The 20246-nt window shown below is 35.2% G+C and overlaps 3 protein-coding genes across 3 annotated transcripts; 2 read left to right on the top strand and 1 right to left on the bottom strand.

Annotated features, from left to right (window-relative positions):
* The first annotated feature begins 6031 nt into the window (after positions 1-6031).
* Positions 6032-6965, top strand: LOC147537224 (early nodulin-like protein 14). Its single transcript, XM_086644663.1, has 2 exons — positions 6032-6309; positions 6420-6965. Exons 1-2 carry the CDS (start codon positions 6117-6119, stop codon positions 6779-6781), a joined length of 555 nt encoding a protein of 184 aa, XP_086500789.1. The 5' UTR covers positions 6032-6116; the 3' UTR covers positions 6782-6965.
* Positions 6966-10094: 3129 nt separating this feature from the next.
* On the top strand, positions 10095-12086 carry LOC147537223 (uncharacterized). The gene is made up of 4 exons (XM_086639849.1): positions 10095-10956; positions 11195-11265; positions 11418-11574; positions 11688-12086. Exons 1-4 carry the CDS (start codon positions 10843-10845, stop codon positions 11910-11912), a joined length of 567 nt encoding a protein of 188 aa, XP_086495975.1. The 5' UTR covers positions 10095-10842; the 3' UTR covers positions 11913-12086.
* A 739-nt stretch (positions 12087-12825) lies between these two features.
* Positions 12826-17187, bottom strand: LOC147537222 (glycerophosphodiester phosphodiesterase GDPDL7-like). The gene is made up of 10 exons (XM_086639848.1): positions 16791-17187; positions 16576-16700; positions 16121-16417; positions 15820-15929; positions 15141-15639; positions 15016-15054; positions 14608-14889; positions 14357-14496; positions 13499-13982; positions 12826-13270 (listed from the first exon to the last, which is right to left on the bottom strand). The coding sequence occupies exons 2-10, from the start codon at positions 16694-16696 to the stop codon at positions 12969-12971; spliced, it is 2274 nt and encodes a 757-aa protein (XP_086495974.1). The 5' UTR covers positions 16697-16700; positions 16791-17187; the 3' UTR covers positions 12826-12968.
* Between the last annotated feature and the right edge of the window lie 3059 nt (positions 17188-20246).

Raw genomic sequence — 20246 nt, 5'->3', positions numbered from 1 at the left:
TTTCACTTTCTCTCTCTCTAGATCTAAATTCTAATCATATACATTTCTTTCTCTCTCAACTTTTTTTTTCCACAGCTTTCAGGTACCAGAAAAATCAGTACAATGTGTTTGAAGTAAACCAAACAGGTTATGATAATTGCACAATTGAAGGAGCAGTTGGAAATTGGAGTAGTGGAAAAGATTTCATTCCATTAAATGAAGCAAAGAAATATTACTTCATTTGTGGAACTGGGGGTTGTTTTAATGGAATGAAAGTATCCATTATTGTTCATTCACTTCCTTCACCTCCAAAATCAGATTCATCTGTTACTCATCATTTACCACAGAAATCTTCTGCTCAAAGACTGATTTTTTCTGTTATAGGTTCATTTGGAGCTCTATTGGTTGTTTCTTTTGCTTTAATTTGGTTCTAATTGTACTGAATCTTGTGTTCTTTGGTTGTAATTTTGGGTGGTTTTTGTTAATTGATTGATTCTGTTTTATGGGTTTTAGAGTGATTCTTGTTTTTTGAAAGAGTAAAGTTGTTTCAAATATGATTACTTTCAATACAACGGCCAACAAATCATTTGTTTTTTTTTTGTTGCAAACGAAAATCATTATTGGGTGGCGGATTTACTAGTGTTGTCTTGCTCCTCATAATCTCTTTAAGAAGATTCTATGTTGGAGAATTGAGATGGTAAAAATATATCATCAGAGTATAAATTGTCTAAGTCAATCCAACCAAGGTTTCAATCTCGTTTTGGGACCATCTTATTTATTTTAGGATTATTTTAGGTTTTCAATTCCAAGAGAGACTCCAAAGGAGGAATCTCAACATAAATTTAATTTATATTGCACTGGTGTGATGTATGTGTGATTTTAATTCTATTATTAAACTATTAATTGTTGATTCCAAATTTTAAATTTGATCCAATTCAAAATGAGATTTTAAAATGATTTAAAAAATGAATACAAAAAGCTAACACGGTAAAAAAACTGGACAAAAGCTTCAAAATTTAAAGGCCAGCGCTTTTGTTTGACAATTTTGTTTTGTAAGTTGTTAGAGGGAAAAATAAAAAACCTCCACCATAAAATATATTTCCCCGGAAACTTTTCAAAATTTTGCATATTCCCTTTAAAATTTCACACCCTAGAAACTATTTAGCTTTCCCCAAAACGCTGGCAAATTTAAAAACATAGTGAGGTGGATCACTTTTTAGGATATCCACCCCAAACCCACATGCTAGGTTGGAGAGGTTGAGAGCTTCTTCAAAAAACTCCCTTATTGGGCAAACTCGACTAGGGGTTGGGCTAAAATGCGAAAGCCCAACCACCAACTATTGGGTTTGCTCTCTTAAGAAACTAGAGAACTCGTTAGTTCGAAACCTAGTACATCAATTCACTTGTTTATAGGCTTTTAGTATTTGGTATAACGAAGCCAGACGTTGAGCCCTAATTATTGGGCTAACACGGTTCCTCTTTTTAATATATTTGGAAGTTAAACTGATGTGGATTGTTGCGGAAGCGTAAAAGTAATGGAATCCACCATTGTTACTAAACTAAACTAATGAAATAAAGCTGATGAAATAACGATTAAACGATAAATAAACGAAGAACAACTGAAAAAAGAAGAAGATGCAATCAAGGTTGATTTGTATTTGATGATTCAATTCGATGCTTAACAAGACAGACTGGACCTCTCTTATGTAAAGATTGTACTTTCCTAGATAGACTCAACTAAAGAAAGAAGATAACTATTAAGGGATACCTTCCTTGATTCTAAGATACTAAAATACTAAAACATATAAACCTGGTAACTATACTAATGTAGTAACCTGACCGTTAGGACAACTAATGATCTGGCCGAGAGGCCCAATAGAAGATGGCCGCCATCATAAACTCGCTGAGACGTTGATATTGATAAAAACCTAATTTTTTTTTTCTAAAACTTTTGAGTATGCTACTATCATGTTTGAACTTTGAAGTTCATTATATTAGGATATCTATAACATATATGTATTGATTAAATTGATTATTTTCTAGTATTTTCTAATAAATTTTAACAGAATCGAAATGGGTATTTTTACTAATACAACAAACTTACATATACAAATAAATTCTATTTTTCGTATTTGTAACAAGTAACAATTTTCAGAATTGATAAAATGATTAACGAAAATGAGGGAAAAAAAACCATTGTGTACATAAAACCATTGTTTTATGACTAGTTTCCCTTAATCGGTTTCGGACATTTTTAAATCCAGGTGCAAATTTTCATAACAGATGACGAATGCTTTATAAAATATATATAATTTCATAACATACTACAAATGTTACATTAATAATACATAACCTTCATAACCCACCGTAAGTGGCATAACATTTGTAAAAAAAAAAAAATCAAAATTATTCTATTAATATGGTATAAGATTGTTACATCTCTCCTGCTTTCATGATGAAGAAGTGGTAAACCTACAAGGTAAAATCTTATATATCAAATCTCACACAAAATATAAATGAGAACATAAACTTTAAAAATGTTACCGAGCTTGGTACCACTTTATATAGTTTCATGCAACTTGGTGCAACTATTTATTATCTAATTTATTATGGTATGAAGTTTCATATTTTGTTTTAGCTGTTTCTTTTTTGGCTCCCTACTTTGTAACCAACTTCTTTTTTGGTCTCTTATTTTTCATAAATTCAAATTTTAATATAAATGTCATAACTACCCTTCCTGTAAATATATTTTCAAAATAAAATTAATTAAAGCGTCTCTCTCAGCCTCACATCTCTTTCCACCTCCCTTTTTCTTTCCACCTCACTTGTCTCTTCTCCGTTGAAGGGAAACCCCTCACCTGTCTCTCTTTCCCTTCACCCTAAGTCTGTTGAACCAGACCTCCGGCGAAGGGAAACTCCTTCGCCAGAGTGTTCAGAGAGAGAGGAGAGAATTTTTTATTTTATTTTTATGTTTGAAGGTCTCCGACCAGAAAATTTCCTAATTAATTTTATTTTGAAAATATATTTATAGGAAGGGTAGTTATGACATTTACATTAAAATATGGGGGCCCTAGATTTTAATTCATGAAAAATATGGAACTAAAAAGGAAGCTGGTCACAAAGTAGGGAACCAAAAAAGAAATAACTCATTTTTTTACGAAGCTCTATACTTTTTCATGATGTTTCATAACAATAAGAAACTTCATACGGTGATATGAGGTTTCACATTGTCTTATAACGAGTCACACTATCTTACGAAGTTTTCATAAACTTTATGAAACTTTTATAAGATTTTATAGAAAATTATGAAACATTCACATACTTTTATGAACATTACCTGGTTGAAGAAGTGTACACTGTAATTAGAGCGAAAGTTTATTGAAAAACACCGGAAACAAACGATTTCATTAATGTAAGAATGGATTAATGTAAGAATGGATCTTATAGATTGCATAAAAAAAGAAGAAGATAAAAACGAAGGATTAATGTTCTTAATCAAACATATAACATAATTTCAAGAAAGAAAAACTAGGTTAACAATTTTAATAGGTTGAAGAGTCTTCAATTTCATGATTTCAAATGGATGACTTAATTAAAAATTATATTGATTAACAAAGATATTAAGATGAAACATAAATGTGATGAAAGCTCATTAGATGGGCTCAATCGTCTTGGTAAGATTCTTTCTCAATCACAACATTTAAATCAAGGTAAGATTGATCTTCATCTTTTTCCATTTCAAATGGAAGAATCTTACCTAGAGAATCCCCAACCTTTGGAAACTGTAAGAGTTGATCCGTTTTGGGCCCCAATATGTGACCAATTGGCGGTTTTGACTCATAAGTATTCAACAATTTATTTTGAATCCAGAAATCATACATTTATTTTTTTTGGTAGTGTTTAGGCGCCTCTCTCAAGGCAATTTTGAGAGGGAGTTTGTAAAGGAAGGAGGCGCCTGTAACACTTATGGGTGGCCCTATAAAACTTTCCGTTATTTTTCCAAAAATATCCTCATGGTATCAGTGTATCACTGTAATTTTAGTGTTTTTAAAATAAATCCACCTCACCGTGTTTTCTCTCCTCCCTATCATCAAACCTTCCCCTGAAGTATTTTTAGAAAAATCTAAATTTCTGTATGTCTGGAGACCAATCAAACTGCCCAACACATACGACGGCCAGACCGGTTGGTCATAAACTCGAAACGGCACAGAATTAACCCAATTTTATATGAGTTATTTTGACATGGAACCCCAGCTATTTAGTTATATTAGGACTACACCGCCAAAGTGAAAATGTACATGGCGTTGACCCTCATTCTCGATTTTTCTGTTAAATATCAGTTAAGTGGTTCACGTGCAAACCATATATGTGACTTGTGACAAAATACCCTTCATGAAATATTTAGGTTATTTAGACATTGACACTCAACTGTTTACTGATATAAGACTACATCTCCTAAACAAAAATATGTTTAGAGTTGACTCTCATTCTCGGTTTTTCGTCAAATACCAATTAGGTACTTTGCGTGCGGTTTCGTATTCCTCTTATTTTTATAGGTTACCAGGGATAGTTTATATGAGGGAAAATTCATCCTAGTGTAACAACATAAGAATCTAAGACCTTAAATTGCTAAAGAAAGTGGTTGGTCCATGAACTCGAAGTTAGTCCAAGAACCCGATCCAAGTAAGCCAGAAATATTAAAGAAAATAAGTTAGTCGGAGTCCGAGACGGGTTCGACCAATCTGGCTAGATATATTAGATAGGCTACCGATGAGAAACATATAAAAAGGGCTTACGCTAGTATCTGGTCGTCCAATAAGTCTGGTTGATTAGAGAGATTAGAGAAGGGATCAAATATATAATCGTTAGACACAAAGTCTAGATCTTAGTTAGTTTTAGAACAAAAAACTCATGCATGTGCTTGGAATGCGACCCACTTTACTGATGTTTGACGAAAAATCAAGAATGTGAGTCAACCCTATACGTATTCTTCTTTGGGGGTATAATCCTAAAATTGCTAAGTGACTGGGGGTCAATGTCTAAATAAACCTAAATATTTCATGAATGGTATTTTTGTCATAAGACACTCATGTGGTTGGCACGCAAACCACTTAACTGATATTTAACGCGGGGAAATCGAAAATGAAGGTCAACGTTGTACATATTTTTATTTTGGGGTTGTAATCCTAATATCGCTAAATAGTTGGAGGTCAAATGTCTAAATAACCCATTTTATATAGACTTACCCATTCGTACAATCTATTATATTAAAACAGGTCAGTCGGTTATAAGTCTGGCCGTCTATTTCATTTTAGAGATTTGATTGGGAACACATCCGACGGATTATATAAAATCTATTATATTAAAACAGGTCAGTCGGTTATCCAGGGGATAAGTCTGACCGTCTATTTTATTTTAGAGATTTGATTGGGAACACATCCGACGGATTATATAAAAAGAAGGGTATCTATGTAAATCAGTCAAAATTGGTTAGAATAACTATCCACATATTTCTCTCCCTATTTTTTTCTCCCTATTTTTTTCTCTCAGATTACATCTTAGAAACTACCAACTTGACAGTATCAATCGTGGGAGAAATCGAATAACTCACTCTCCCATATCTTCCTAAAATCTTTCTCAACCGCCTACCTATTTGATTTAAAATTCTCTCACTTCCTTCTCTACACGATCCTTTCTCTCTCTCAAATACAAAGAAATTTTATATTCTTCCTTCACATGAAATGTAATTTACGGGCGAAGCCAAGAGGCGAGCGGAAACCTAGTAACAAAAATGGTGAAGCGTTTCCCTTAAATCTTGACCTGAGTGGGCCAAGGAACATAATGGGCCGGCTTATCACGAGTTTTTTCTTGTAGCTTCTGACCGTTGGCAAAAGTACCCGACAACCTTGACCTAACGGCTAGTATTCAAGCATTTCAAGACCCCTTTTAGCGTTTTCTAATTTTTAACGTTGATAATGGAGCCTAACGTCTCTGACCCAACGGCTAGTTTTATCTTTCTTCTCCTTTAAATAAGAAATAAAAACCACCCAAGAAACATAACTCATACACTATCTCAAATCAACTTTATCTCTCTATCTATCTTTCCCTCTCTAAAAAAATCCTGATAATCAGTATCAATGGCATCCAGGAAAGTTCTTTCAGCTGCTTCATTAGTGCTAATGAGTCTCATACTTATTATTAGCTTATCAGAAGCTAAAGATTTTGTAGTTGGAGGAAAGACAGATTCATGGCAGATTCCACCATCTTCTCAATCTCAACTTTTAAATCAATGGGCTCAATCGTCTCGGTTTAAAATTGGGGATTCTCTGGGTAAGACTCTCTCCTTTAATACTTATTTAATTATTTTGTTCTTAAGTTACTCTGTTTTTTTTCTATATCCTCTGTTTCTGAAATTAGTCACTTTCTCTCTCTAAAAACAGTATGGAAGTATGAAGCAGGAAAAGACTCAGTACTACAAGTGACAAGAGAAAGCTATTTGAACTGTAATTTAACAAACCCAATTGCTGAATACAAAGATGGGAATACAAAAATTGTACTTGAGAAATCAGGTCCTTATTATTTCATTAGTGGAGCTAAGGGTCATTGTGAGAAAGGGCAGAAGGTGATAGTGGTGGTTATGGCTCCAAGAAGTGGTGGTGCGGCCTCTCCTGCACCTTCTCCAGCGGCCGGGTTGGATGGTCCAGCTGTAGCTCCCACAAGTGGTGTTAATGGTGGTGGTAGTTCAAGACTTGGGTTTTTGGTGATGATAATGTCAGTTGTGGCAATGAGTTTAGTAGTCTAAGAAAGAAGAATTTGGGGATGGATCTTCATATATTATATAATGAACTTGGATAGTAATTAGGGTTAGAAATTCAAATTCATTTGCAAGGGGAAATCTTGATTTTCCATGTTATTGTTATGGTCTTTTTTTGGGTGTTTGTTTACTGATTAAAATTTAATTTATTAATGAATTTATTATTTTAGTAGCTCTTATTTCTTATTTGATGAATATCTAATTATAAATTTAGACCAAGAGGCAAAGATCTAGAAAAGCGCTTTTGCTAGACTAGTCGACAACACTTGCAATTTAACAACAACAGGAAGATGAGAAGATGAAATCTCCAATCTTCCAATAAATGGCATTGAAAAGTTTCATTACTTTCTCATCTTCTTCTTCTCCACTTACAGAGAGCTATGTGAGTGATCTGACATATGAGATTGTCTTAAAATGGTCCTAAGCCCTAGAATTTCATTGAACACTTGAATTTGAATTTGTAACGTGAAACAAATCAAACTGATCTTAAAATGATTCCTAAGCCCTAAATAAATCAAACAAAGCAAATGTTCAAATTAGAGAGATAGGTTGAAGTTGGGATGATGAGTGTGTTTATGAGCATAACAGACATATGAGATTGTCTAGGTTGGGTCGAGAGTATTAGTGGTTGGTAACAGTCGGGTATTTATTTTCTGAAACAGTACGGGATCGGGCTGAAACAGTACAGGCTCGGGCTAAACGTTTCCCATCCCTAGTCCCGGGTGGAGAAAGTGCGCGGTGTCACGGAGTAAAGTTTCGGCCTATACTTTAACACCGTGCGGCACTTGTCTTAGCACTTGTCTTAGCACAAGTCTAAGCCTTCTCTACTAAAATGCCTAAGTAACCTTGACTTATTAGGCACGCTCCAACACTATAACTCCAAGAAAAGGAAGCTATCAAGGTATGCACACACTTGAGAGAAAATGATCTTTGTTGATGAAACTTGAAGATTACAAGAAAGCTCTTGGGCACAACTCCCAAGTCACTCAATCTCTCTCTAACACTTCTTGAATCCTTGCTTGGATGCCTTACAAATGAGGGATGATCCCCTATTTATACTAGTAAGCTACCAAAATGGATGGCTAGGATTATGCCATATGGTTTACATCTAATGGCTTGGAACTTTCTTGGGATTTCTCTAGAAGACTTGAGCTCCAAGAAACTCTAGAGGCTTCCATCAAAATATCTCCCAAAATACTCTAGAGAACTCCATTGGGCTGGGCCAAAATGGTTGCTCCAACTATGCATAATGCAGCCTAGTGTATAGGTGCTGTTTGGGCTGCTTTTGAGCTCTCTGGAAGCTGTTGTCCGGCCCTCTTAGCTGCTGTTTGGGTGCTCAAAATGTGTGGGCTGTGACAGCGGGCTCCGGTTGCAACTTCCCCTGACGGAACAGACGCTACTCAAACTTGTCCGTTCGGACAACCAGACAAAACGGACAAGCATTTCGGTTTTTCTCTGTAAAAATAACCGTCCCGTGTCCATTTTTTTAGCCGGACATCGGTCGGACGGGCACCGAGTATACATCATAACTTGTAAAAATAAAAGTCATCAAGTTCATTAACGTAATGAACAATAACAAAAATTAAAACAAAAATTCTATTTATCCCTCCATTTTGGTCCTCCCCCAGCCCTCCGCCAATGTGGCAACATATCATTGGAGTATATTTTCTCACAATTCTCTCTCCAATTGCTCCACTCTCAAGTGATATGTTGCTACATCGGCGGAGGGATGTGGCAACATATCATTGGAGTATATTTTCTCACAATTCTTTCTCCAATTGCTCCACTCTCAAGTGATATGTTGCTACATCGGCGGAGGGCTGGGGGAGAGACCAAAATGGAGGGATGAATATAATTTCTCAAATTAAAAATACCGAGATAAAATATCGTCAATTAAAAAAAAGCTTCTCAGAGAAAAATCAAAAGAGAGAAGGAAGCATCGATGATGATTATGGGTTAGGAGAGTCGAAGAAAAGAGGAAAGAAAAGGATTCGACTTCTTCTGATCTAACACCACCATCTTACCGTAAATATGTAATGGTTCATATTTATTATGCGCGGGTGTTACGGACGGGTAAACGAACAATCCAAACGGGCGGACTCGGGCTTTACACCGATTTGGCCCCTTGCCCGCATCCGTCCACTAAACATCTATCGGTCGGCCGGGTAGCGGACCACGTGCCAAAATCCCACCCTACCCGGGGCGGGCGGTTTCTATCCGTACAAGGCCGTTTAACCCTTTGGGTCGCGAGTACCCACCTGGGGTGGGTAAGTGGGCTTTTTCGGGCCCTAACTTATACAATGATTTTTAACCATTTTGGGTGCTCTTTTGATAGAACTATAAGGATTTACCTCCAAAAAGACCCCACTCAAACCACTATTTAAATCTTATCTCAATTTAGTATAGAACTAACCACATATAAGATGCTACTTCTTTGTCATTGTCTTCTTCTCTCTTAAGACTCTTAGTTACTATTTTTGCACGTTTGTTCTTTGTTTTTCTTTCTCCATGTCTAACTACTATAGTGTTAAAACGTTAAAATCAAGAACCAAATATGAAATACAGATGACAGAGAGAGAAAAGGCATTAAAGACGGAGACAACCCTCTCTCTCTCTCTTCATTCTCTCAGAGATGAGACTGGGTCATCAAAGCAACAAAATTTACAGAAGAATTATAAAAAATGGAAAAATCTTACACACTTTGGCCTTTACCAAATTTGAATTTTCTTCTCTCCCTGAATTCTGCCTAATTATTTATCTATTACTAATAAGCCCTCAACACTTTAGTTTGGATACCTTAATTTAATGCAAATTTCAAAGTCATGACTGGTATAATTTTCTTTTAGGAGTCCATGACCATGGGTCGTTTAACCTCTTAAAATTTAAGCGTCTCGTCCATGACTCGTACATATGTCATACGTGTTTTACTCTCAAAACCTAAACTCATGTGGAATTACTTTCTTTTTTCTTTTCCCATTAATTTTGTATTTCTGGTCAAGGAAATAAGGATTAGATAGAACAAAAACTCTATTCATCCCTCCCTTTTGGTTCCTCCTCCAACCCTCCGCCGATGTGGTGACATATCACTGGAGAAAAAAACAAATATGATGAAACAGATCAAACACATAAAACAAAGGCTATTGAAACTAAATCTGAGTAAGTCAAACTTGATCTTTGTAATCTTTTTAAGGATCTCTAGGCATTAATGGGACATATTAGGAAACTAAAATCGAAGGGTAAACTAGTAATTTTGATGATAGTGTTACTCATGAGTCATGACCAACACAAATTTTAAGAAGGTGCTGAGCAAGAAGACATCATAGAGTTCCTGCACTTTCTTTTCTCAGCACTGAAACCCCTCTTTTCAACACCCTCCCAAATTCAACCCAAAGACAAAAAAAAAGGTTGAGAGATAAAATAGGAAGAAAATGAGGAGAGAGAAAATGAGAAAGAAAGATGAATCGACAAGGAAACCATCAAGCCATAAAAACTTCACAGACTCCATCACAGTCCACACAAACCCATCATTCATCTCTCTATCTCTCTCTACAATAAACACTTTCTCTCTCTAGAAATGTTTTGGGTAATGGCCCAGCTGGACCAAAATTTATGCAAGAAGGGGAAAAACAAAAAAGAAATCAGGAAAGATAGGAGACGGGAGAAAGAAGGAAAGATGTCTTCCATTATCTTCCAACCAAACCCTCTTAAAAGTATATTAAGATTCCATTACTACCCTCCTGCAATTTCCTCAAAATTCCTCTTTCTTCTCTTCAGTTTTCTACCCCCTTAAATTTTTTTAATCTTTTTCCCCAATTTATTTGCTCTTTTAGGGGTTGTTTTGGTCAGATTTTGCAGTGATTAAACTCTGCTCTTTCTTATCTGCCTCTCCCCTCCTTTTCTTTTTTCTCTCTCTCTCTCTCTCTCTATCTCTTCCTCTTCTTTCTTGTTTCTCCCTCTCTCTTATTTTTCGTTTTCTTGAGATCTCTGTTTTTCTTGCTGTATCTTCTCTCTTTTTTTTTTCTCTTCCGATCTTTCTTCTTTAATCAAAGATGTTGAAGAAAGGGGTTCCTGTTGATTCTACTTCTTCTTATATGTTTGCCGAGCAGAGCAAAGCTAGGGTTAAACATCAAAGTCTGATGCAAGATTTCCTTGAATTGCAAAAGGTAATAGATCTACCAAGTTCTCTTCTTTATACGATTTCTTACTGATTTTAGGTCATGGGTATTGTGGATTTGTATAATTTAGTTTGGGTTTTGTTGATTTCATTCCTTTTCTCGCAGAACAACTATATTTTGGGTATTTCTGTTGATTAGGGTTTTATGATCAAGCTATGTTATTTGAAATTTGAGTTTGTTAGATCTATCTTCAAGGATTGTTTTTTAATAACAAGATCTTCAACAGGAGACAGAGACAAAGAAGAAGAGATTACAGAAGGCAAAACAGAAGAAACTAACACTCTTGGCTGAAGTTCGGTATGTTCTAATTTTTCTTTTTCCTGATCATAATTTTTTGTCTTTGGGGAAAAAAATTGGAGATTTTGTTGTGTTTCTTGAGAAAAAAAGAGATGGAATTTTGTGTTTTAGATACTGAAGAACAAGGGTTATTTTTTTTGTTCTTATTTCAGCTTCTTGAGGCGAAGATACCAATTTCTAATGAGAAACAAATGTCCTGTAACTCCATCAGTGGAGCGAGATCTTGCTCGATCTCAAGCTCCAAAAATACATAAAGAAGCTTATCGATTGCCAAATCCAAATCTAGTTTTGGATTTGAATAAAATTTCGGTAATTCCCTAAGATAAATCGATCCTATGCAATTCGAAATTAGCCATACTCGTTTTAGTCTCTTACTTTGTGATGACTGGTCATGTTCTAATCTTTCTTCCATTTTGTTGCAGAATGGAGAAGAAGAAGACGAAGCTGCACAATTTCAAGTTGTTGATGAACCTTTGAAAATGGAGAAAAAACCGAAGAACGATTTGAATCGGCAAGGAGCTAAACAACAACAACAACATCAACTCAATGATGTAAATCTATCAGTTTGTAGAGAGATTGTCAATGGGTCTAATAGATCGGGAAAGAGAAAGATTTCATGGCAAGATCAAGTTGTTTTGAAGGTTTAAATCTTATCTTCTTTAGTTGAAATTAGTAGGTCTTTCATCTTAAGATCCTCTATATGAAGATGAAAACCCTTACTTGAACTTGTTATGTGATGATTTTATAGTAGTCTTTGTGTTTAGTTTCTTCTTGTATAGGAAAACATAATGGTACATTTCTATGAAAAGTTTCTTGAAGTATATATCGATCTCTCTCTCATCTCATGTAATGGTTTCGTGGCGATCATTAGCTATTTGTTATTGACAGTATTGTTGATTAGAGAATGTCACTTTAGGGCATTCATTCATATAGGAATATTTTGATGAATTTTGTTGATAGTAGCCCTCGACATATGTGTGCCTCTTAGTCCTATTTGTGCCTCTCAGTCATGGTTTGGCCGGTGGTGCAGTGGCTCTATGAAACATATCAGTTGAGTTAATAGATGAAATATGAACACCACTCTTGACTCTTAGGGTCAATAGTGTCTTCAGATGCCTGAGAAGAGCTGCCCATGAATGCCAGTCCTGGCCTGATTCCACCCCCAACACATATCCTCAATTCAGGTGAGGTTAGTTCGTACTGTCTGAGTGGGACTTTTGTGCTCCCTTCCTAGCATAGAAGTGGGAATGGGCATAAGGCCGTTGGGCTACAAGGGGCCGCGCATATCCTTAAGTCCATTACTAGCCCGAGCCTGCAGAAATTGTTTGTAGTTTACCAACTACTCTTAACAGAACGTTTTGCGCATTATTTTATAATTGAATGGTCTTATACTTTTCTGTCGTAAAATGCGGTTGTTTCAATTCAGACTGATTGCTTTTACTTCATTTTTTTCTCACCTTTCACGAAAAATCATTATATGAATGATTTTTATGTTGTTTTTACCGTTGTCGAAATTTTAAGATGCATAATTTTATAAGATGTTGGCAAGGAACAGTTGGATGATCCAGAAAGACTAATTGTAAAAGGTCAATGCAACATTACATTGTAGTTTATACAAAAAGAAAAAAGAGAGTATCCTCATGAAATAGAAACCATGTTAGATCACACGTAGAGAGAAGCATCAGCTAACAAATGCCTCCCAATCAATTAAAATTGAGCACCATGATCACTAGAATCGACGCTAAACACAGCCCGAAATTGGCAATAATTGCTGGTTGACCACTTTTACCAGGTGCACCGCCCGGTCCAGCAGCTGTTGTGTTTTCTCCTGCATCGGCTACTACTGGTGGCAATGGTGGGTCAACCACATCTGCTGCAGTAAGGGCTGGCGCTGGAGCTTCAGCAGGTGGTAGTGCTTCCGGTGCAGCTAGTTGAAGTAGGGAACCAGGCTGAGGTGGTAATATGTTATAGGGAAGTTCAAGTTGGGAATTTGAACATGGACTTCCTGCATTCACATTCCAAGAAAAGCCGATGAGACACTTGTACGATAAAACCATATACTTTTAGGAAATCACCATGAAATAATTAGGATAACCAATAAAATCTGATAATCAAATAATTTTCTACTGTATAACGCAGTCGATAGCATTGCCTCAGGCACAGGTATATCATATGTTTATTCAAGAAAAGCTACACCACCGAAGAGATATTTAGTTAAGGTAGTGAAACTTACTTAAGTAGGCGTTGGCAGTTGCAGGATAGTCTGTTATGAGCCCATCGACTTCAAATGCCAAGACATATGTAGCTATTTCGTTGATAGGGTCAGAGAAAAAGTCGAAAGCAATGGAGGTATACTCATTCATGAGCGTTGATACGTAGACAGAGATGTTAGAAGAATGCATCATCTTAACAAGATCGGTATAAACCGAGGTGAATGAAGCTGTAGTTACAACAAGTGAAGGTCTATGAACATTAACAGCATCCGCGAACTTCTTGATTTCATCTAAACTTGGTTTCGCTGCATCACTTATGGTCTCATCAATGATGAGAACTCTCTTGTAAGTAGGTACACTTTTGAACTTGGCAAGAACCGAAGTATCATCCGACTGAATTAGAACTTGCTGTGTAGATTGTTTGTCAAGAGTTGAGTTCACTAAGGCACTAGTCACAGCTTCTGTTATGTCAAGACCTTTCTTTGATGCAAGATAAGCTGCATTCTGTGAAGGTAAAAGAACATGAAACTTGTTATATCATTCTTGCCCACTTTCTGGGTAATGTAGAGATGTGTGTGTGTGTGTGTGTGCGTGTGCGCGCGTGTGTGTGTGAGAGAGAGAGAGACAGGGAGTCTAGGGACTTATTTATGTGCCGATCCAAGGCCCAATAATTACCAATACCTGGCCCAGTCCAAAGGTTATAGGGTTTTGTTCCTGGCTAAGGCTCCTCAAATCCACTTAAAAGGCCCCTTGCTAAGGTTGAGCTCGAAATTATAGCTCGGGAACTATCACATTTCAGTACATTTTAGGTCAAGCTTATTCTCTCCTTGTTAATCTAGTTGTTAAAACTTTTATCTAGTAGTTGTAAATGAACTAACCTTTATAGTGATCATTACTCCAGAAACCGCCTTTGCCTTCGCGAAGTCGAGGAATTCAGAGAGCAAAATTAGTTTACCTGCGTTCTTGTTTGCTGGATTTCTCGGTAAGCCATTATCCCCTGTCTGACTAGCTAGTTGTGCTGAAGGATTATAATATCAAGAAACAGCGAGGTTTAGTTAGTTGCTACTAGTCTTTACTCAAAAACCAACAATGTGGACTAAACTGAATGATATTCTGCAAGAAAATTTACGTTTTACGGTTTGAATCTCACTCCATGTGAGATCGAACGAAAATATTCCGTTCTCCACTTGAATTTCAGGGATACTAGTAGCTTTTGTCATGAATGTAGTCATTGCAGTTGTACTTCCTGCTAGGTCAGGCGAATCGGCGCAAAATGCAATTCCATCTTTACTCATTTGAACAGAACAATCAATAATGTCTGCACCATCATCTACTGCTTTTTGATAAGCAAGATCAGTACAAGGAGGAAAATCTCCACTTGCTCCATTATGAGATATAACCAAAGTTTTCCCTGCATAAGAAATAAGCTTTTAGTTCTTGAGTACGTTCGAGTTTTTGAAGGAATAGTCCGTGTGGGACTATCTTGTGAAACGCTCGTTACAGAACTCGATAGCATCTCTAAGATTTCTAAACTCACCATTTCGAGGGTTTGTTTTGTTGTTTTGTGCCAAGCAAGCTGCATAAAAAAAGACCCGTAAATGTAGTTTCGAAAACGTAGTTTAGGTAATAGAAATTCATAGTTGAGGGCTAAAATATACTCACCGATAGATTCGGATGCAGTGGAAGGAAAGTCTGTAAGGAAGCCGTCAACTGAGAATTCTGCATTATCGATGAACTGTAAGTATTCAGCTGTTGGGTCATAGCTATAGTTGAAGCTTCCGGGCATGTCATTCGCGAAATCGTAAGCGTAAACTAGTAATCCTTGTGAATGAGCATCAGCTACAAGAGTAGTGTGAGGTTCCAAGTACCGATTTTCGTTCACGGGCCAAATGTAGGTCTTGGGTACTAGGATCCCTGAAGCAAAGTTCTTGATTGATGCCAAGTTCTTCAAGATAGTTCCATAAGTTTGCTTAGTTGTGGGCTCGGTGGCATCCTCCGCTAGGAAACGGAAGATCAACTTAGCTCCCTTAGGTGCTACTAGACGTAGACTCTTCAAGAAATCGATTTCAGGAGATGAAATGAAGTTTATACGGGCAGATTTGCTTGCCTCTTGAATGTACAGTCCCATGTCTATTTTATGTTGCTTGTAGAACATGTCATACTGCAAAACATAGAGGAAAAACAATTAATCACTTATAAAGCAAGCAAACTTGGGTTATTCTCGGGCTACTCGTGACCCCAAGCCCATTACATTCCTTGATGTTTTACTGAACGAACGAGACAATTGAATAACTACGCGACTGAGAGCAGAGAATTTGAATAGTACCATCTACTTAGTTACCTGCACATTCAACCAAAGTTGGGGAGGCTTAATTCCTCTTAAATCATCAAATGTCATCAATGGCAATGAGTTATCGAATAAACTTGGTCTAGAGAAGATGCTTTGGATCGCTACATAAAAAAACAATGTAAGCAAACAAAGAACATAAAGTATATAAGCAGACAAATTCATAAACTAAAATTTCTAGATTCATAATCGTTATCGTTTTTTACGTCAAGCAGTTGTTTGACATGGTCTAGGAGTAGGAATCAAACACAAACATATTGAATTGTCAGAGAGAGTGAGAAGGAGAGAGGCTCACAGCTGACATTGTTGAGTAAATCGTCGGCCGTGAAGTCTAGAGCGAACCAACCACGAAGATTTTGGCCATTAACATTGTAAGTTTTTTCACCTTTAGGAAAAACCTCTGCTATATTTGTAGAATTATCAAGCCTTAATTCTGTTTGGCATATACCAACACCATCTTTTGTTACTTGTAAATCACATAACAAAGCTACATTATCCAAGCTTGTCGATGTTGCAATTTCGTACCCGTAATTGCAAGAATCGGGAAAAATCCCCGTGTATCCACCCCTTGCAATAACAATCGGACGTTCGCCTACAACAGAACACGTATAATATATTACAAAACCGAAAAATATAGATCAAAATCAACACAAATGTAATAATGTTCGGAATTCTTTTGGCTCTAAAATGACTTCTACAATCAAAACTTATGTAGATCAACCCTTTGGTCCATAGAATACAAAAAATTACCCGAAAGTGTCATCCATTGCTGCCCCGGAACGACAGGAGGGATGGGCTTTTTGGCTAGCGTGGATTGTACAAACAAAAGAAAAATGAACAAAAATCGATTCATATTCGCCAATTCCAACATAATCCTACAAACAAACGAACAAAAGAAATCATTTTAATTGATTTAACAAGAAGACATTAACATAACAAAATAAATCAAATCAAGAAAAGCTTACTAGTTGAATTTCGAGGTTAAAATGAATCAGAAAAAGAGAAGAAGAAGACTACATTAAAATTCCCTCAAAACATTCTCTTTTTTAGTCTCTTTCAAAGAAAAGAAGAAACCTCCTTAAGAGAATGAATGAGGTGAAAAGATAGATGAAGAGAAGGAGGAAGTTTTATAAAAAAAATTAAAAACTTTCTACCATAGAAATAGGAGTTGTAATAACAACCAATGAAATTCATCTCTCACATGCAACAAATTAAAGAGTAGTTTTAATTGGTCTAAGGAATTATTCCGTTTCTTAAGGAAAAATAGTCCCTTTTTTTTTTTTTTTTTTTTTTTTGTTTTTTTGTGTATGTGAAGGAAAAATAATGACGACCCAATATATTTGTTTTTACCAAAATCTATATAATAAGTCTGAACCCAATATACTCCTATTAAATTCGACTTGGTAGCCGTATTAGTGCTCTTACTTTTTTTGTTGAGAATATTGGTGCTCTAACTTATAAAGTTGTTACAAATTCACCATATTCGTGACGTAAAAACACAACTTTTATTATTTAGTTATTTTGTGATCTAGTCATTTGTTTGGTTTATGTGCCCATTTCGTATTATATTTAGAGAATTTTGAGTACTTTTTAATTTGCAGCACCGTGCGACAGTTTTGCAACACCTTGCAACACTTTTACAAAAAATATTAGGTTTTTAACCAAATAAAAAATAAATGCATTAGTTTTTAACAAAAAAAATACAAAATTTAAATTTTTAACGAAAAATAAAACTTGTCTTTTCAACAATTTTTTTTTTAAATTGGGTCTTCGACCTAATTTCCTGTTATATTTATTACAGTAAAATGGGACGGACTAGCAAATTAGTCAATATAAATTAGAGTACAATTACAATAGTTATGTTTTGAATCTTTTTATGTATATCTCTATCTCTCACATCTACCTTCAAGGTCTGGTTTGATACCAGACTCGGTCTGGTTGGTTGAAACCAGATCCTGGCCTAGTTTCAAACCAGACCGAGTTTGGTATCAAACCAGACCTTCAAGGTAGATTGCGAGAGAGAGAGAGAAAGAGATTGTAGAGATAGAGAGAGATTAGTTAGAGAGAGTGATTGGATAGAGATTAGTTAGAGAGAGAGAGAGAACAGGAGAGAGAGGAGGACGAGGAGAGAGGGAATATCTTTTTTGTGTTTGAAGGTCGCCGGCCGGCGACATTTGTCGGTGAAGAGGATGAGGTGGCAGTGAGAGGTGATGACTAGTTAACGGACATTTAACGGTAACTGAAAAAAGAGACCTTCTGGATATTTTTGATAAAATAAGGGGCTACGCGGGAAGCTATTCATAAATAGAGTCCATGGGTATATAGACCAAAATTAATTTGATAATAGGTCTATAGACCATTCTTCTTAGATTATGGATTTTTGGTCCTTTTACAAGAAGGGTATAAAGTATGGCTAATTTATTGGGTAATACCAAATGTATCCCAAATAAAAAAACCCCGGGTTTTTTGAATTTACGAGGGTTTTAGGAAACTTTCCCAAAACCCGAGGGCGTGATTTGTGGGGGATCTTTATTCAGCCGAAACAGATTGGATACCAATCTTCATAAAGACACTTTCTCTCTCTAAACCTACTTCATTTGGGATTTCAATCGGTTTAATGTACCTTGATTTTAGGATAAATTTAGGAAAAAACGGTTAGATTCTCACGAAAATTTCTCTCTCTTCTATAATCTGTTTAGAAACAAAATCTAAACTTTCCCAAATCAATTTTCTCTCTCTTCTTTACAGATTTAATATGGAGATTTATTAGCCAAAAATATGGAGATTTATTAGAAAAAAAAAGATAGAAACAAATCATAATTTCTCTCTCCTCTAAACAGATTTGGAAATCAAATTTTCTCTTTCCTATTATCTGAATCAATCTATGATCAATTTAGCGTGATTTGGGGGTTAATATACAAAACATATATATCACTTTCTCTCACTTAACTTTCAGTTTTGGAAATAGTATATTTCTCTGGGAACATTAAAGCAGCATTTGTTTTCGTTTTTACTCATACATAAATACAAATCGAATACAAATTATGAAACAAATACGTAAATTATGTATTATTTATGACGAATAAACCATCATTAGTCAAGTATACAACGTAATTTATCAAATGTATTTGGGTCTTGTTCAGTAAATTACACATACTTTCTATTACATAACACATAATTTCTTCTACATTACACATCGTTTACATTCTGTTACCAAAAAATCGTTTACACTATATTGTCGAAGAGCATATGTAGTCTTGAGCAGGACAAACAACATTTACACTATATTGTCGAAGAGCATATCCAAATGATTTACATTCCACCAGGAAACAAATGACCAACTTCAGTAGCAAATTCCATAAGTAACAACAAAACTGCAAAAAGAAAACATATACATTTGTTAACAAAACAAACAATTTACTAGAAACGACATGTATAATGGAATAAATTATGCATACTGTTTGTTAAACTTCATAATGTGTTAGAAGACAAACATAACGTTAGTTCGAATCACAAGGTCACTGTTATGTGAAAAAATATGTATAATGTGCAATAAATTACATATAATTTTTGGAACATTTATTGTACTATAAACGGCAACTGTTTTGTGAAAAAAGTACGCGTAAAGTACATGTACTTTATATCCAGAGAAAACAATGAATCTGAATATAGGTATGTTTGAGTCCGTCAGTGAAGATGAATCTGATCTGAAAAAAACTTCAGTAATGATTAAACGAAAATCTTAAGATACATACCACGAAAATTGAAAGATATAGAACATACCTAGATTCAATAAAACATTAAATATGATATAAAGATCAAAGATTTCATTATTGATATTAAAATTTTAGAGAGAGAGAGAGAAGTTTAGACTTCAATTTCAGATCTATCAAAGATGGAAATATATATTATGAGAAAGATCTACAATTGAATCGTTTTTTCAGAAATAATACATAACAATTTGATACAGTTTAAAAAATTAATTATTAGATCTTAAAAATGAATCTAAATACAAAACAGTAATATCAAATACATGAAAACAAAACGAAATCTTACAAATGAATGTTCTCATTATGATTTTAGCAAAAATAATTACCTTCAAGAATTGATCTTCGATAAGTTTAATGGAGATGAATGTAGAGTTCTGATGTTAATAGTGGTTAAACAACTAGGTTAATGTTCTTGAAAATGAGATATACTATATTACGGTTACATATTAGATTTGTTAATATTTCTTTCATTATAATTCTGATTGGAGAGAGAAAGATGGAGACAATTAAGGAAATGATATATACATGATTATTTTGGCAAAAACGGTTACAAAATATATGGAAAGGTTATAATAGGTATTAATTAGGATTAAATATTATAGAGATTTGATATTTCTCTCGAGATGAATACAAATGGACTAGATCTCTTTT

Source organism: Eschscholzia californica, unplaced genomic scaffold (genome assembly GCF_041429995.1).
Source record: "Eschscholzia californica isolate CP2 unplaced genomic scaffold, dmEscCali1.0.p SCAF_5, whole genome shotgun sequence".
Lineage (NCBI taxonomy): Eukaryota > Viridiplantae > Streptophyta > Magnoliopsida > Ranunculales > Papaveraceae > Eschscholzia > Eschscholzia californica.
Note: the sequence above shows the minus strand (reverse complement) of the source record. Positions and strands in the feature narration are given on the sequence as shown.

What these genes read in the sequence shown, in the direction of transcription:
- LOC147537224 (XM_086644663.1), top strand. Translation starts at nt 6,117, where the DNA reads ATGGCATCCAGGAAAGTTCTTTCAGCTGCTTCATTAGTGCTAATGAGT. An exon ending in TAAAATTGGGGATTCTCTGG is followed by an intron (nt 6,310 to 6,419) that starts GTAAGACTCTCT and finishes CTCTAAAAACAG; the next exon opens with TATGGAAGTATGAAGCAGGA.
- LOC147537223 (XM_086639849.1), top strand. Translation starts at nt 10,843, where the DNA reads ATGTTGAAGAAAGGGGTTCCTGTTGATTCTACTTCTTCTTATATGTTT. An exon ending in ATTTCCTTGAATTGCAAAAG is followed by an intron (nt 10,957 to 11,194) that starts GTAATAGATCTA and finishes GATCTTCAACAG; the next exon opens with GAGACAGAGACAAAGAAGAA. An exon ending in TGGATTTGAATAAAATTTCG is followed by an intron (nt 11,575 to 11,687) that starts GTAATTCCCTAA and finishes ATTTTGTTGCAG; the next exon opens with AATGGAGAAGAAGAAGACGA.
- LOC147537222 (XM_086639848.1), bottom strand. Translation starts at nt 16,696, where the DNA reads ATGTTGGAATTGGCGAATATGAATCGATTTTTGTTCATTTTTCTTTTG. An exon ending in AACTTTGGTTGAATGTGCAG is followed by an intron (nt 15,640 to 15,819) that starts GTAACTAAGTAG and finishes TATGTTTTGCAG; the next exon opens with TATGACATGTTCTACAAGCA. An exon ending in AACTGCCAACGCCTACTTAA is followed by an intron (nt 13,271 to 13,498) that starts GTAAGTTTCACT and finishes ATGTGAATGCAG; the next exon opens with GAAGTCCATGTTCAAATTCC.